This window comes from Trachypithecus francoisi, unplaced genomic scaffold (genome assembly GCF_009764315.1).
Source record: "Trachypithecus francoisi isolate TF-2019V2 unplaced genomic scaffold, Tfra_2.0 Contig00159, whole genome shotgun sequence".
Lineage (NCBI taxonomy): Eukaryota > Metazoa > Chordata > Mammalia > Primates > Cercopithecidae > Trachypithecus > Trachypithecus francoisi.
In genome coordinates this window covers 176,213-193,565 of record NW_022680496.1, presented here as the reverse complement: position 1 = coordinate 193,565, position 17,353 = coordinate 176,213, and the positions used below count along the sequence as shown (strand labels likewise).

General features: G+C 42.9%; 2 protein-coding genes across 8 annotated transcripts in view; one reads left to right on the top strand and one right to left on the bottom strand.

The window, feature by feature from the left end:
* Positions 1-4,102, top strand: part of ALDH3A2 (aldehyde dehydrogenase 3 family member A2) — a 28,758-nt gene extending 24,656 nt beyond the window's left edge. For 2 of the 5 annotated variants that reach the window (XM_033190355.1, XM_033190439.1), the window contains exon 12: positions 2,110-2,296. Coding sequence is in view for 2 of the 5 variants with exons in the window: in XM_033190609.1 (XP_033046500.1) it covers positions 2,110-2,177 (68 nt within the window). In the remaining 3 variants the exon portion in view is untranslated. Of the gene's footprint in view, positions 1-2,109 lie in introns of all 5 variants that reach the window. The other 3 variants (XM_033190521.1, XM_033190609.1, XM_033190683.1) reach the window with 3 other exon arrangements.
* A 708-nt stretch (positions 4,103-4,810) lies between these two features.
* SLC47A2 (solute carrier family 47 member 2) overlaps positions 4,811-17,353 on the bottom strand; it is a 28,208-nt gene continuing 15,665 nt past the window's right edge. For 2 of the 3 annotated variants that reach the window (XM_033190234.1, XM_033190160.1), the window contains 4 exons: positions 7,732-7,864; positions 7,560-7,654; positions 6,446-6,533; positions 4,865-5,430 (listed from right to left, as the gene is read on the bottom strand). In XM_033190234.1, the coding sequence (XP_033046125.1) occupies positions 5,210-5,430; positions 6,446-6,533; positions 7,560-7,654; positions 7,732-7,864 (537 nt within the window). In that variant the 3' untranslated portion in view covers positions 4,865-5,209. Of the gene's footprint in view, positions 5,431-6,445; positions 6,534-7,559; positions 7,655-7,731; positions 7,865-17,353 lie in introns of all 3 variants that reach the window. The other variant, XM_033190087.1, reaches the window with a different exon arrangement.

The following is a 17,353-nucleotide window of genomic DNA, read 5'->3' as shown; positions in this document are numbered from 1 at the left end:
TATTGAAAAAAGAATGGGCTGGACGCTGTGGCTCACGCCTGTAATCCTAGCGCTTTGGGAGGCCGAGGCCTGAGTTTAGGAGTTTGAGAACAGTCTGGCAACACAGTGAAACCCCGTCTCTACTTAAAAAAATTAGTTGGGCATGGCGGCGGGCGCCTGTAGTCTCAGCTACTCAGGAGGCTGAGGCAGGAGAATTGCTCAAACCCAAGAGGCGGAGATTGCAGTGAGCCGAGATTGTGCCACTGCACTCCACCCTGGGTGACAGAGCGAGACTCCGTCTCCAAAAAAAAAAAGAGAGAAAAAGAATGTTTAACTTACTTATCTCTAGACATTTTGGACCTGGGCTCAGAGTGTCGGGGTGTTAAAACTCCACTTATCCACAGTTTTAAAAGGGCGAGGCGACTTGCTAGGAATCTAAGAGAAATGTGCAGAGGCAATGGCTTAGCTGCGTCCAGGTGAAGCATGCATCATTTCTAGGAAAAGGGCAGCCGAGTGTGAGCCTCATTTCTCTTCCCCTTCTACTCAGCTCTCCTGGGGGAAGTGCCAGCTGACTAATTCAGACTTGTCACCATCTAGGCACTGAACTCTTTGTGTCATAATTTAAGAATATTTTTTAAATCACTGTGTAGTTGTGATTTGTTTTCATTTTTAAAAAAGGTTTGACTTTGGAATTCATAGCAGCAAATGTCGTGAAATCAAGGTATAGTATACAATTTAGGGGCTACTTTCTTCTCTGCCTTCCTGAGGCTGGAGGTGTGGTCGGAAGCTTACTTGGGTCTCTGGTCAATATCTGCCTCTTTTGTTCTTTTCCCAAGACCTTGGTTCCTCAGCCTGATAATGCGAATTGGTTGTGATAGAATATTTTAGCCTCATGGAAAATATGGAGGCCCAGGCTGAGTCTGCATTCTCCAAGCTTACCAAACCCCCAAGAAGCCTCCCTCAGGTGCAGTGCACTCTGCCAGGCAGGTTCGAGTTCCCAAAGGGTTTCTCTGTGAGGGTCTAGAGAAGCAGCAATATATAAAAGCAGCAGCAATATATAAAATCTTTAGCAGGAACAAGAAAATGTGATTTGATTCTTGGCTTAAGGACCTTGGGCAAGACCTTTTCTGAGCTCTTCCTTTGGCCTCAGCTTGCTCATCTACGGGATGAGGGAGTAGGTGTCGGTGAGTCTCCAGGCCACTTTCAACCCTCCCTCTCAATTCTCACTACTATTAGTTGTTAATATTTCTTCGGATTCAGTCTGGAACTAGGTAGAGATTTGGTTTTCTTTTCTGCTTTGCTGCTTTTCTGCTCCTCTCTGAGCTTTTAATCCTCTTTTTATCAAATTGCCTTTTATTTTAAATAAATGCCTTTGAATCTGTACTGTATATTTACCTGAAGAGTCTATTTATTGTAATTACATTTTTCTGAAATGGCTTTTATGTACTTAATAGTTTCCTTATTTTGTTTCACCCTTGGATTTTATTTTATGAACTACCTTACTAGAATTAGAAGGGATTTAGAGTGTAAGTACTGTACACAAAGTGAAGTTCCAATGAAGCTTATAAGCTACAGAAGGCATTGTGGGAGATGTGGGTTTTAAAAGGTTGAGAAACATAGGAGGTTAATGTTGATAAATTTCATTAGGCCTTTGACAACTAAATATGACATTTGAACCTTGAGATTGCAGCAGCCCTTCCTCAGTGTTCAATAGGAAGGATTAGATTCAGTACCACTTCTGCATTTTAGAAACAAATTGTTTACCAGTTTTTGAATTCCATGGAGAGACTTTAGCTTCCTACTGAAAATGCCAGGATAATAAGTTAGTCCTCTCATCTTCTGTCTCTACTCTAACGTTAGCTAATTGACAGTGGACAGAATATAGCCTCCATTATCACCTTGTCTCGCTATTATTGTTATTGTTGCTTTTTGAGGAAGGGCATAATCCTTTAGCCCAAACCACGCTTCCTAGGCTTCCTAGGGATATGTAGTCCTTTTTTGTACAACGCCTGTAGAGTCTCTTCAGACAGGAGGTATCTGAGTCCCAGTGCTGAGCTTGTGTTGCAAGGCTGGTTGTGGGTAGGTTTTTAAAGCAGCTGAGTAAACTGGATCCCTTTTTCCTCTCTCCAGGCTGGATATTACTGAAGAATGATCCTGTTCAACCTCCTAGTGCCTCTACTGAATTATTCCTCTTTTAAATGGTTAATGAACCAATAATTTTTAAATCCTACCAAAAATAGTAAGAAAATATGCAAACACACTGTGACCAAACTCAGAAGTCATTGCCATTCATCATTAATAAAACTTGCCATTTCAACCAAATCCCAACATTCCCTAATAGGGTATTCAGGGAACCTGTCTTAAATTGTGCTTATCTAAATCTTGGAGCTTTGAGCTAGGGGAGGAGAATGTATTAGACTAAATACAAACTTTAAGGGAGTCTCAGAACCTACTCAGTGAATTCTTCCCTCCAGTTAATGGCACTGCCCACCTCCTGCCCCTGCTACCACCATCACTGTGTGAAGCTTTCGAGAGCCTGGTGCTTCCCAGGGCTACCAGCAGTCCTCTGTAGTCAGAGAGGTGAGGTCAGATGGTCTCCGTTCCCTGTGAGATTTCAGGCACTAAAACCCTGTGTGGGGGAGGGAGGGGTTACTCTTCCTCCAATGGGACTCAAGGACTTGACCTCCAGGAGTCAGGCCCCTGGTCAGAAGTGCCATCTCACCAGTGGTCTTCATTCTCCCTTATTCATGCTCCATCATCCTGTGTTCTGTTTAGTTGCAACAATCTCTTGTGACTAATATCACTCAAAGCATCTTGTAAATCCTAGGGCTTCCTGGAAGTTAGTTGCCAAAGTCATGCAAACATCATCTGTCATTCTTGTGTTGGAGTTATAGAATTCTACATCTTATAAAACCTAACTGGCATTTTAAAAATACTGTAGCCGGACGTGGTGGCTCATGCCTGTAATCCCAGCACTTTGGGAGGCCGAGGCAGGAGGATTGCTTGAGTCCAGGAATTTGAGACCTGCCTGGACAACATAGTGAGACCTCATCTCTACCAAAAAGTAAAAATAAGCTAGATGTGGTGGCATGAGCCTGTGCTCCGGAGGCTGAAGCATGAAGATCGATTGAGCCTGCGAGGCCAAGGCTGTGGTGGGCTGTGATTGCACCACTGCACTTCAGCTTGGGCAACAGAGCAAGACCCTGTCACCCAAACAAACAAAAAATACTGGAATAAAAGTATGTATACGAATCCTCTCTCAGGACCCTAAGGTTGCAGGTTAGTAGGTCTTTAAGGACAAATCTGTAAGTTTCTTATTTCTGTAGCACAGTGCAAGTAAAATTTCACTTTTTTAAACTATAGAGAGATCCCTTTCTGAATAGCCTACAGAACTGAAAGTGAGGGAACCATTTCCTCTCACAGACAAAGAGGCCTTGGATATTAGGACTTTGGGGTTTGAGAGCTTCACGGGGCAGACAGTTGGTAAGCCACTGTACTTGGTCATACTGAAGGGGATGGATGGCAAAAGGATCCCCTGAGCAAGTCAGAAGTTACTCTCATCAGTCGTCCATGGCCACAACCTGAGGTACTCAGCTGAGTGGGCAAGGCTGAAGAAGAGGCCTGTGGAACGCAGCATTACCTGCTGGACAAGGGCAGGGCAGGCAGTGCTATGCCTTGGAGCTCCTGACTGCAGAGACTCCGTCCCCACACTCAGAAAGACTCAGCTCACTCAATAAGAGAATGTAATTTACTTTATAGAATGTATAATCAACTTAGTTGAATAATTTGTTCTATTAAGGCTGTCTAAAGTACATGATGGCTTCATCATAGTATGAAGTGTTGAGAATTAATAACTAGCCCAATTTAGGAAAAAGCTGCTTAAAACTGGCCCTAAGAGAGTAATCATAAAATACCTTAGATAAAATTGCATTATAGAATTTTCATTGAGTGTGTTTAAATTACTGGCTTGTCTACTGATACATATCTGCTTCAAAATGAACATCTTTCATAAAATTGGCATCAATTTTAATGACGTTCCTGGTGTGGAACCTCAGATATTCCCTATTGGAGATAATCCTTTGGTTATAAATTCTCCCCAACTATAAATCCTTTTATGTCTTTATCATAGATGGTATTTGTCAACTTTTTTTTGTCATGCTTTCTCATTTTTAAATTCTTAGCCGAGAAGATTTTCTCAAATTTCACGGTTCTGCTGTGTGTGTTGGGGGTGGTGGTTAGTAACTGTAGTAAATAGGTTTTTCCAATGGCATCCTCTTACCCCAGTTGCTGATCTAGAACAAGTGTTTCTGTAAGCATATTCATAGAACACTAATCCCACAAGATTTTACACACAAAAATGGTCCTGCCGCAGGTCCTGTATACCACTGGCTTGTAAAGCATGTCAGCAAACTAAAGGACACAGGTCCTTTGGAACCTCTGAAGTGCTAGTGTGTGCAGTTCCCAGACTTCCTTGACCGCGGAGCCGTTTACCTTAATACCTGTTAACCGTGGACCACACCTGGGCAAACAGTGCCTTAGAGTCTGGAATTGCTTCCGTGATGACTTTGCTGTGCTCTGTTCTACTTGTTTTCTGCCCTTATTTATATCACGTCACTACTAGAAGAAAAAGTACAGTAAGAACAAGTGTTTCTTAATGTCTGTGATAAATGAAAATGCTGATGGAATGAAAGAACTGGAGAAAAGGGGAAGAAGGGTATATAGACAGCCACCGCCCTGGTCAGGGTCTCACAGCACCTGTATCTGCTGGGGGCACATAGGAGTTGCCTGGACAGAACCCACTGGCCCCCTTCTCAGCTTCACAGAGGCTTTATGACAGACTTGAGTAGCAGGCTGTGCCTAGGAAATGTGTAATGTTTAATGTAACAGTGGTTTTGGTGATTGTATCTGCAGTCTCCCATTGGAAGCCATTTACATTATTAATAATAGTGGCAGTCCCTGGACCCTGACTCATGCAGTTGGCTGATGTCTTCTGTAGAGCAATCCAGGCCAGAGAAGAAAACTCCAGCTTGACCAGAACAGAATTGTGAAGTCTGCTCTGTTCAGACCCCTCTGAGTGTCACCACAAGGAATCAGCCAAAGTTGTTTTTTTGAGGAGTCGTTCAAAGTGTCCTCCTGCACTGGACCCCATTGGCGCTTTTGCAGGGCAGACCATGGTGTGTTTGGGTACCGGGGACAGCCACTCCTGGCTTTCTGTTTCCAAGCTTCTTTGCTAGTGCCTGGTGGCTAGAATCCTGACCGCGAGCCCCAACAGCAGTGTGGCTGACGCCGCCCCCAGGGCAGCCCCACGGCGGATGACCAGCTGTTTCACTGACAGTCTGCTGGCAGGAGCTGAAAGGGTGTGGGCCTCCTCTGGAGTCCTGAAGAGGTCCACCTGGCAGTCAGACCTTGAATACGTTGTCAAGGTAATGCCAGGGGAACTCCCTGTAGCCACTGTGGAAGCAAACAGGAGCAAACTCAGCAGGTCAGGGGTCAGAGGGAGAGCTTTGGCCTTGGAATCGGGAAACCTAGATTAACCACCTGGCTGTGTTTGTTACACTTCACAAGGGACAATGCCTATACAATAGAAAAATACCTGCTTTATCTGCTTTACAAGCAAGATCAGAGGAGAGGATATGCAGGAAAGCGTCTTAAACTGAATTTCGCATGCAGATAATGCTTACTACTGAGATCTGATGAGGAGTGTTCTTGTCGGTGCTTGGCCCTGTGATGATCTGTGGCTTCAGAAGCACATGGGAAACACAATTAATCGTGTCTTACTGTATTCTCTCATGACACCTGACACTCCCAGAGTTTTAGCTGCCTCACTACTGCCCTGATCAAGGATTAGCCCAGGATGGATGAGGTCATGAAGACATCATCTTCCTGAGCTTTGGGCCATTTGCACACACACCTGGCACTCGGGACCAGCCCTGGGGCACAGCTGGGGCCATCACTTCATGACATGGACATTGGACATAAACTAGAGAGATACTTGTCTGCCTGAGGGGGTGGAGAGAGGTAGATAGCAGGTGCCCCCCAAAGCCGGTGAGTCAGCCAGGCTCCCCGGAGGTTAAAAGTTGGCTTTCCATCAGTGGGGGAGATCATGAGCTTTAGAGTCCGACGGGTTGATGCTCAGATCTTATGTCTGGCCTTTACAAGTTGTCGGATGAGAGAAGAAATACCTGAGTTCCTTCAGCCTCACTTCCTCATCTGAAAATGGGTATATATCTAGTTGCCTCTCAAGGCCAAAGACTTGACGTAGGGCCTAGTCAAGTCTTTGCATACCTGCTAAACAATAAATGATAATGTTGTCTTCCTGGTGCTTAGGACATCATTTTCATAATGGAAGAAAAACAGCTTTGGCTTATACAGTTTCCAATTGCATGAGGCACAGAGGGCAGACAGGAGCAACATGCCACTGACATTTCTATGTGTACCAAAGTAGAAGCAGCCGTGACAGCATTACCTGAAGATAGGACTGCTTTCTCAGGCCCAGGTCTGGGTGCAGTGCTCTCTGCTCTCTGCTGCTGCTGCTGGCCTGAGTGTTTCTTAGCCTAAAGGAGAAAGAACTCGCTTGGGTCAACCTGCCAGCTCAGCAGTTCACGCCTTCACCGCTGGCCTCACATTCACTGTTTTTAAAGCATTGCAAGCTGAAGCAGCACATGTGCATATATTCATAGTTGGTGGGGCTTTTAGAAAGTATCATTTTAAGGCTGGGCGTGGTGGCTCACACCTGTAATCACAGCACTTTGGGAGGCCGAGGCGGTGGATCGCTTGAGCTCAGGAGTTCAAGGCCAGCCTGGGGAATATAGTGAAATCTGTCTCTACCAAAAATACTAAAAAACTAGCTGTGTGTGGTGGCGCATGTCTGTAGTCCTAGCTACTCAGGAGGCTGAGGCAGGAGAATCTCGACCCTGAGAGACAGAGGTTGCATTGAGCCGAGATTGCGCCACTGCACTCCATCCTGGACAACAGAGCGATACTCCCTCTCAAATAAATACATATATCATTTTAAATATCTGTTTATCCAGCATCTTAAGTGTCAGGATGACTTTTTCTGTGCACAAAGGCAAAACCACACTCTGATAGTATTCAGGGTCTTTGAGAGAACACTGCTTCTGTGCTCTGCTTGCAGACTGAGTTGTGCCTTTGCTGTGCCTGAGATGCAAAGGCTGCCCTGCCCTGTTTAAAAAGGACATCAAAGAGGATGGTGGGCAGGGTGATTTTATTACCCCTTCCAAAGTCAAGGCACACGCTCGGGGGTTCATCTGGGTTCAGACTAGTTTGAGTTCTTTGTGTGTGTTTGGTTTTCCACAGGTGGGGCTGTCTAAGGAAGGTTTTTGGTTTTGTTTCTGTGTATAACCGCAGAGCGTGCTTCTTATACTGGCCAACTACAGTGACAGGAGCCACTGTTCAGGCTCAGGTGGCCCCTCTGTAATCCCCCACAAAACACCTGCAGCTTATACCACACTGCTGCCAAGTTCTCATGTGTTCTGGGCATTTCTGGCTGAGTAGTCACTCTACCTGCTGGGGTCAGGCGCAGGATGTGTCCTGTGGCCAGGGGCAGCCGACCCACTTACCTCCTCTGCGGCAAGCTTCCAGTCTAGCCGGGCAGTATAGGCAACAAAGGCAGCAGTTGCCAGGAAGACACAGGCCAGCATGCCTAGCCAGAGGCCTGGAGGAGACAAGTGATGATGGGAACAATGTCCGACCCACCACCCAGGCCCCTCCCGACTTCCTCACACTACATACCCATGATTCTCATTCTGACCAGAAAGGTCAGAAGGATGCCCAGTGGTAGGCCGATGATGTAGTATGTGATGGCATTCACAGCGGCACCAAAGGCCTGCTTCCCAGTTCCTCTTAGGACTCCGCCATAGACACACTAGGAGGGGAGACAGAAGTGGGCAAGAGGGTCGTGATGATGTGACTAAGAGCAGGTGTCATGCAGCAGGCACTTTGCTAAGCCGCTTGCGTGGCATTGCTTCACTGAGTTCTCACGGTGCTAGATGGGCGCCCTTATCTCCCTTTCTTCGCTGAGGGTGGCTGTCCAAGATGGGTCAGATCACTTGTCCATGTTACACAGAAGTAGCTGTGTTTTGAACACAACCCCTCAGCACCCAGGCTTCACCACCATACCATATGGCCTCTCTAGGAAATAAAGGTAGAACTGGTGGCCAGCAACCAGTTGGTCTGGGAGACTGGACTACACGTGGTATAGGGGTGGTGTGTTGGTTTCCTGTGGCTATGTAGCAAATTACTGCAAACGTAGTGGCTTAAAGTAACATAAATTTGGGCCGGGCACGGTGGCTCATGCCTGTAATCCCAGCACTTTAGGAGGCCAAGGAGGGCAGATCACTTGAGGTCAGGAGTTCAAGACCAGCCTCGCCGACATGGTGAAACCCCGTCTCTAAACATACAAAAATTAGCCAGGCAAGGTGGCACTGTAATCCCAGCTACTTGGCAGGCTGAGGCACGAGAATTGCTTGAACCTAGGATGTGCCACTGCACTCTAGCCTGGGGGACAGAGCGAGACTTGGTCACACACACACACACACGCAAATTTATTCTTTTACAGTTCTGGAGGTTAGAAGTTTGAATTGGGTCTCACTGTGCCAAAATCACGAGCTGGTTCCTTCCGAAGGCCCTAGCTGGGAATGTTTCTCTGCTTTTTCTAGTTTCTAGAACTCCTTCTGTATTCATTGGCTGGTGGCCCCACATCACTCCAACCTCTGCTTCCAGCCTCACATCTCCTCTGACCCTCCTGCCTCCCTCTTCTAAGGACCCTTGTATTTACATTGGATGACCCCAGATAATCCCCCATCTCCAGATTCTTAATCACACCTACAAAGTCCCATTTGCCGTGAAACACTCACAGGTTCTGGGGATTGTGATGTGAACTTTGAAACTTGGGGGCCATTATTTTGCCTACCATGCATGGCAGACAGTGGTTGTTAGCTTATTCCATATGAGACAAGCAGCCCTCACAAACTGCAGTCTGTGATTATGTCTCATCTGGAAGATGAGAATTGCTCTGGAAAAAGTACTGTTTATTTCATTAGTCTCATTTTCCCAACATGATTCCAGATCTTCTGAACTACAGGCACAGCTCATCCTCAGTCAGGATTATTGGTCAGTAGATACTTGGTTATTTTTATTTTGTTCCCATGAGAGGTGCAGAGTATTTTGTGGTTTGTACATATTTGAACAAAGAGGTAATGCACTGGCATTAGGATATGTATGCCTCTTGAACTTTGAAATATGGTATGTATATTTCTGGTTATTATATGTCATGGCTTGATCTTTTTTGGCTAAAAAAAGACTTCTCCCAAATTATGACTGATGTACCCTGGACCAGTGTTTCTCAAATGGGGATGGCAATTTCTGGGATGCTTTTGTTGTAACAACTGTGGGGGTGTGGTGGGGGGAAAGTGTTACCGTATCTAGTGAGTAGAGACCAGGGATGCTGCTAAACCTCCTGCAATGCTCAGGGGACCGCCCCCCCCCCACCCCCCCAAACAAAGAATTATCTGGTCTAAAGTGCCAGTAGTGCTGAGTTTGAGAAACTCTGATTTACAGCACTGGGAATTAAAGTGACAATTTCAGTGGCAGGAAGGGCCAGTGGCTTTGCTAGCCTGAGGTTGTGGGCCTGTTTGGGAGAAACCATCAACCAGTGGACTAGGCAGGGATTTAAGAGGGAGTTTGATGAGATAAAATAGCCAAGGGAGTGGGGAGGTACTGATAAGGTCTCTACATATCCCAGGCCGACCAGAGGCTGTGCATACAGCATAGCAGAGACCAAGCCTCCCACATGTTCCTGGACAGTGGAGCCTGTCCACATGGGTGAAGAGACCAAGAGTACCCAGAAGAAAGTAAAAGCTAGGATTCACTTGAAAACAGCTGGAACTCTGAATGCGTCTCTAGCCCACACATGGATCTGTCAGCAGAGAAAGGAAGCCTTGCTGGCTATCAGAGGTGTTGAGCACAATCTCTGACCAGTAATTGGCTTAAACACTAACCTCTGCAGACGTTTTTAAGCCTAGAAAGATAGAACTTTTTAAACTAGAGAGCTAGACTTAAAAATAAGAACAAGGGGAAAAAAACTGAGCAAGAAAGATCAGCAGCTGCACATTGTAGAGGAGACGGGAGTCACAGAATTAGTCTGTGCAAGTTACTTAACCAACACAATGACATTCCTTGGGTGTAAATCCCACATGCAGCATTCTCCAGGATAGACCTGTGGTAGGCCACAAAACAAGTCTCAATAAACTAAAACAAATTTTTTAAGAGATGGAGTCTTGCTATGTTACCCTGGCTGGTCTTGAACTCCTAGGCTCAAGCAATGCTCTCATCTCAGGCTACTGAGTACCTGGGACTACAGGCACATGCCATCATGCCTAGCAAATTTTGAAAGACTGAATTCATACAAAGTATGTTCTCTGGCCACAACAGAATTAAATTGGAGATGCTGGCCAGAAATAAAACCCCAAATATTTGGAAATTAAATGCACTTCTAAACCATAAGTCAAAGAATAAATCACAAGAGAAATTTAAAAATATTTTGAACTTGAAAATTTTGATGAACATCAAAATTTATTAGATGCAACTAAGGCAATGCTTAGAGGGAAATGTACAGCTTCAAATGCCTGTATCAGAAAAGGAGAAAGGTCTCAAATCAATGACCTAATATTCTACCCTAAGAAGCTAGTAAAGAAGAACAAACTATACCTAAATAAAGTCAAAGGATAAGAATATAAAAGATAAGTGTGGGCCAGGCATGGTGGTTCACACCTGAATCCCAGAACTTTGGGAGGCCAAGGCAGGAGGATTGCTTGAGGCCAGGAGTTAAGAGACCAGCTTGGGAAATATAACAATACTCTGTCTCTTTTAAAAAAAAAAAAAAAATTAAAAGTTAAAAAAATAAATAGATAAAAGGTTAGTGTGAAATCATTGAAATCAGCAGAAGACTAAAAGATGCATCAATTTAAAAAACTGCTTTTCAAGACAGTGTAAGATATAAATAGAAACAAAGTTAAGAAACAGCGGGGGATGAAGTTAAAGTTTTAATTAATTTTATCTGCTTGTTTTTGCAATCAGTATTTAGTTGTCATTAGTTTAAAAATAATGGATTATTAGCCGGGCACAGTGGCTCAGGTCTATAATCACAGCACTTTGGGAGGCCAAAGCTGGTGGCTCCTCTGAGGTCAGGAGTTCAAGACCAGCTTGGCCAACATGGTGAAACCCCGTCTCTACTAATAATACAAAAATTAGCCAGGCGTGGTGGCGAGCACCTGTAATCCCAGCTACTCAGGAGGCTGAGGCAGGAGAATCGCTTGAACCCGGGAGGCGGAGGTTGCAGTGAGCTGAGATCACACCATTGCACTCCAGCCTGGGCTACAAGAGCGAGACCCTGTCTCAAATAAACAATATTGCAAGCCTCATGGTAACCTCAAAAACCTACAAAAGATACACAAAAAATAAAAAGTATAGCACCAGAGAAAATCACCTTCACAGAAAGGAAGACAGGAAGGAAGGAAGAGAAGACCACCAAACCAGAAAATAAATAAAATGGCAGGACTAAGTCCTAACTTACCAATAATAACTTTGAATGTAAATGAACTAAACTCTCTAGTTAAAAGACATAGAGTGGCTCAATGGATAAAAAACAAAACCCAATGATCTGTTGCCTACAAGAAGCACACTTCACCTCCAAAGACACACATGGACTGAAAATAAAGAGATGGAAAAAGATATTACATACAAATTGAAACCAGAAGTGATCAGGAGTAGCTTATACTTAGACAAAATAGATTTCAAGACAAAATCTATAAAAAGGGACAAGGTCATTGTATAATGATGAAGGGGTCAATTCAGCAAGAGAATATAGCATTTATAAATATATATGTACCCAACACTGGAGCACCCAGATATATAAAGCAGATGTTATTAGAACTAAAGAGAGAGATATATTTCAATACAATAATAGCTAGAGATTTCAGCATCCCACTTGCAGCACTGGACAGATCATCCAGACAGAAAGTCAACAAACATTGGACCTAATCTGCCCTATAGACCAAATAGACCTAATAGATATTTACAAAATATTTCATTCAGCTGCTGCAGATACACATTCTTCTCAGCATATGGATCATTCTCAAGGACAGACCATATTTGAGTCACAAAACAAGTCAAAAATTTCAGAAAAAATTGAAATCATATCAGGTATTTTCTCTGACTACAGTTAAATAAAACTAGAAATCAGTAACGAGGAACTTTGAAAACTATACAAACACATGGAAATTAATATGTTCCTGAATGATCAGTGGGTCAGTAAAGAAATTAAGGAAATTTTTTAAATTTCTTGAAACAAATCATAATGGAAACAACATATCAAAATCTATGTGATACAATGAAAGCAGTACTAAGAGAGTTTATAGGAATAAGCACCTACATCAAAAAGTGGAAAAACATCAAATAAATAACCTAATGATACATCTTAAAGAACTAGAAAAGCAAGAGCAAAGCAAACCCAAAATTAGTAGAAGAAAAGAAAGAATAAAGGTCAGAGCAGAAATAAGTTAAGTTGAAACAAACAGATAAAAAAATACAAAAGATCAATGAAATGAAAAGTTGTTTTTTTGAAAAAATAAAATAAGCAAACCTTTAGCCAAAGGAAAAAAAGAGAAAAGATAATAAATAAATAAAATCAGAAGGGAAAAAGGAGACATAACTAATACCAAGAAATGCAAAGGATCATTAAAGACTACTATGAGCAACTATATACCAATAAGTTGGAAAACCTGGAAGAAATTGATAAATTCCTAAACACATACAACCTACCAAAATGCTACCATGAACAAATCTGAAACCCGAACAGACCAATAACAAATAATGAGATTGAAGCTGCAATAATAAGTCTCCTATCGTTTCTCGGCCTTTTGGCTAAGATCAAGTGTAATAGTAAGTCTCCTAGCAAAAAAAAGCCCAGGACCCAATGACATCACTGCCGAATTTTACTAAACATAGGACCAATACCAGTCCTATTCAAATACAGGAGGAAGGACTATTTCCAAACTCATTCTATAATGAGGACAGTATTCATACCAAAACTAGACAAAAACACATCAAAAAAAGAAAACTACAGACCAGTATCCCTGATAAACATTGATATAAAAATCCTCAACAAAAATACTAGAGTACCGAATTCATCATGACCAAGTGGGATTTATCTCTTGGATGTAAGGATGGTTCATCATATGCAAACCAATCAGTATGATACATCATAACAAGACAATGAAGGACAAAAGCCATATGATCATTTCAATTGATGCTGAAAAGCATTTGATGAAATTCAATATCCCTTCATGATAAAAAAAAAAAAAAAACCCTCAAAAAAATGCCAAATGGGAAAATTGGAAACCTTTCCTCCTAAGATCTGGAACAGGACAAGGATACTCACTTTCACCACTATTATTCAAAATAGTACTGGAAGTCCTAGCTAGAGCAGACAAGAGAAATAAAGTGCATCCAGATTGAAAAGGAAATCCAATTATCCTTGTTTGCAGGTGATATCATCTTTCTTTTTTTTTAAGAGACAGAGTCTTACTCTGTTGCCCATCCTGGAGGATTCAGGCACTTCTCTGTCTCAGCCTCCCAAGTAGCTGGGATCACAGGCCTGCACCACAAAGCCCAGCTAATTTTTGTATCTTTTTAGTAGAAACGGGGTTTCACCATGTTGGCCAGGCTAGTCTTGAACTCCTGACTTCAAATGATCTGCCCACCTCGGCCTCCCAAAATGTTGGGATTACAGGCATGAGTCACTGTGCCCAGCTGGTGATATAATCTTTTTATTTATTTAAGAGACAGGGTCTCGCTGTGTCATCCAGGCTGGAGTGCAGTGGTGCATTCACAGCTCACTGCAGCAGCCTTGACCTCTTGAGCTCAAGCAATCCTCCCACCTTAGCCTCTCAAGTAGTTAGGACTATAGGCATGTACCACCACACCCGGTTACTTTTTTATTTTAGTAGAGATGTACCACCATTCCTGGCTAACTTAAAAAACTTTTTGGAGAGACAAGGTCTCACTATTTTGCCCAGGCTGGTCTCAAACTCCTGGCCTCAAGCAGTCCTCTTGCCTCAGTCTCCCAAAATGCTGGGATTACAGTTGTGAGCTACCATGTCTGGCCCAGATGATAGGATCTTATATTTGGAAAAACCTAAAGACCTCCACCAAACAACTATTAGAACTGGTAAGTCCAATAGTTACAGTATACCAAATCAACATACAAAAATAAGTGGCATTTCTATATGCCAACAGTGAACGATCTGAAAAATCAAGAAAGTATTCTCATTTACAATAGCTACAAGTAAAACACTGAGGAACAAACTTAACCAAAGAAATGAAAGATGGCCAGGCACAGTGGCGGCTTATGCCTGTAATCCTAGCACTTTGGGAGTCCAAAGTGAGTGGATCTTTTGAGGTTAGGAGTTCAAAACCAGCCTGAGCAATATGGCAAAACCCTGTCGCTACAAAATATACAAAAATTAGCTGGGTGTGGTGGCGTGCATCTGTAGTCCCAGCTACTTGGGAGGCTGAAGTGAGAGGATCACTTGAGCCCAGGAGGTCAAGGCTGCAGTAAGCCATGATCATGGCACTGTACTCCAGCCTGAGTGACAGAGTGAGACCTTGTCTCAAAAAAAAAAAAAAAAGAAAGAAAAATGAATATCCCTGCAATGAAAACTATGAAACATTGATGCAATAAATTGAAGAGAACACACAAAAAATGGATATTCTGTGTTCATGGATTGGAATAATTAATATTGTTAAAATGTTCATACTACCCAAAGCATTCTACAGATTCAGTGTAGTCCGTATTAAGATACCAATGACATTCCTCACAGAAATAGAAAAAATAATCCTAAAATGTACATGGAACCACAAAAGACCCCGAATAGTTAAAGCCATCCTGAGCAAAAAGAACAAAACTGTCACACCTGTAATCCCAGCACTTTGGGAGGCCAAGGCGGGCGGATCACGAAGTCAGGAGATCGAGACCATCCTGGCTAACAGGGTGAAACCCTGTCTCTACTAAAAAAATAAAAAAATAAAAATAGCCAGGTGCCTGGCGGCCTGTGGTGCCAGGCGCCTGTAGTCCCAGATACTCAGGAGGCTGAGGCAGGAGAATGGTGTGAGCCTGGGAGGCAGAGCTTGCAGTGAGCCGAGATCACACCACTGCACTCCAGCCTGGGTGACAGAGCAAGACTCCATCTCAAAAAAAACAAAAACAAACAAACAAAAAAACTGGAGGAATCACATTACCTAACTTCAATTTATACTACAGAGCTGTAGTAAGCAAAACAGCATAGTACTAGCATAAAAACAGACAGACTAATGGAATGAAATAGAGAACCCAGAAGTAAATCCATGCATCTACAGTGAACTCATTTTTGACAAAAGTGCCAAGAGCATACATGGGGGAAAGGACAGTCTCTTCAATAAATAGTGCCAGGAAAACTGGATATTCATATGTAGAAGAATGAAGCTAGACCCCTCTCTCTCACCATATACAAAAATCAATTCAAAATGGACTAAAGACTTGAAGACCTCAAACCATGAAACTACTAGAAGAACAACTTTGGGAAAACTCTCCAGGAAATTGATCTGGGCAAAGATTTCTTGAATAATACCCTCAAAGCACAGGCAGCCAAGGCAAAAATGGACAAATGAGATCACATCAAGTTAGAAAGCTTCTGTACAGCAAAGGAAACAATCAACAAAGTGAAGAGACAACCCACAGAATGGGAGAAGATATTTTTTCATACTATCAATCTGATGAGAGATTAATAGCCAGAATATATAAGGAGCTCAAACAACTCTATAGAAAAAAACTAATCCAATTTAAAAATGGACAGAAATAGAAAAAAATAATCCCAAAATGTATAAGACATGCAAATGGCAAACAGATATATGAAAATGTGCCCAACATCACTGATCATTAGAGAAATGCACATCAAAACTACAATGAGATATCTCACCCCTGTTAAAATCGCTTCTATTCAAAAGGCAGGCAATAATGGATGCTAGGGAGGACATGAAGAAATGGGAACCCATTGGTCGGGCGCGGTGGCTCACGCCTGTGATCCCAGCACTTTGGGAGTCCCAGGTGGGCAGATCACCTGAGGTCAGGAGTTGGAGACGAGCCTGACCAACATGGAGAAACCCCGTCTCTACTAAAAAAAATACAAAATTAGCCGGGCATGGTAGCGCATGCCTGTAACCCCAGCTACTTGGGAAGGCCGAGGCAGGAGAATCACTTGAACCTGGGAGGCGGAGGTTGCAGTGAGCCGAGATCGTGCCATTGTACTCCAGCCTGGGTGACAAGAATGAAACTCCATCTCAAAAAAAAAAAAGGGAACCCTTGTACATTGTTCGTGGGAATGTAAATTAGTACAGCCACTGTGGAGAACAGTGTGGAAGTTGCTCACAAAACTAAGAACTACCACGTGATCCAGCAATCCTACTGCTAGGTAGATACTCAAAAGAAAGAAAATTAGTGTAGCGAAGAGATACCTGCACCCCTATGTTTATTGTGCTATTCACAGTAGCCAAGATTTGGAAGCAACCTAAGTATCCATGAACAGATGAATGAAGAAAATGTGGCACGTATATACAATGGAGTACTATTCAGCCATAGAAAGGAATGGGATATTGTCATTTGCAATAACATGCATGGGCCTGGAGGTAATTATGTTAGGTGAAATAAGCCAGGCACAGAAAGCCAGACTTTGTACGTTCTCACTCATTTGTAGGAGACATAAATTAAAACAATTGAACTCATGGAGATAGTGAATAGAATGATGGTTACTGGAGGCTGGGATGGATAGTGGGAGAGGGAATGGGGATGGCTAATGGGTACAAATATATAGTTAGATAGAATGAATAAGATCTAGTATTTGACAGCACAACAGGGTAATTATAGGCAACAATAATTTATTATACATTTTAAAATAAAAGTATAATTGTATTGATTGTAACATAAAGAAATGATTAATGCTTGAGGTAATGAAAACCCCGTTTATCCTGATTATTAGGCATTGCATGCCTTATCAAAATATCTCATGTATCCCATAAATATATACATCTAATATGTACTATTAAGATAAAGAAATAACCAGAGAAAATTAATAAAAACAAAAGTTAGTTCTTTCTTAAGATCCATAAAATTGGCTGGGCACGGTGGCTTACGTCTGTAATCCCAGCACTTTGAGAGGCCCAGGCGGGCAGATCATAAGGTCAGGAGTTCGGGACCAGCCTGGCCAACATGGTGAAACACCGTCTCTACCACAAATATAAAAATTAGCTGGGCATGATGGCG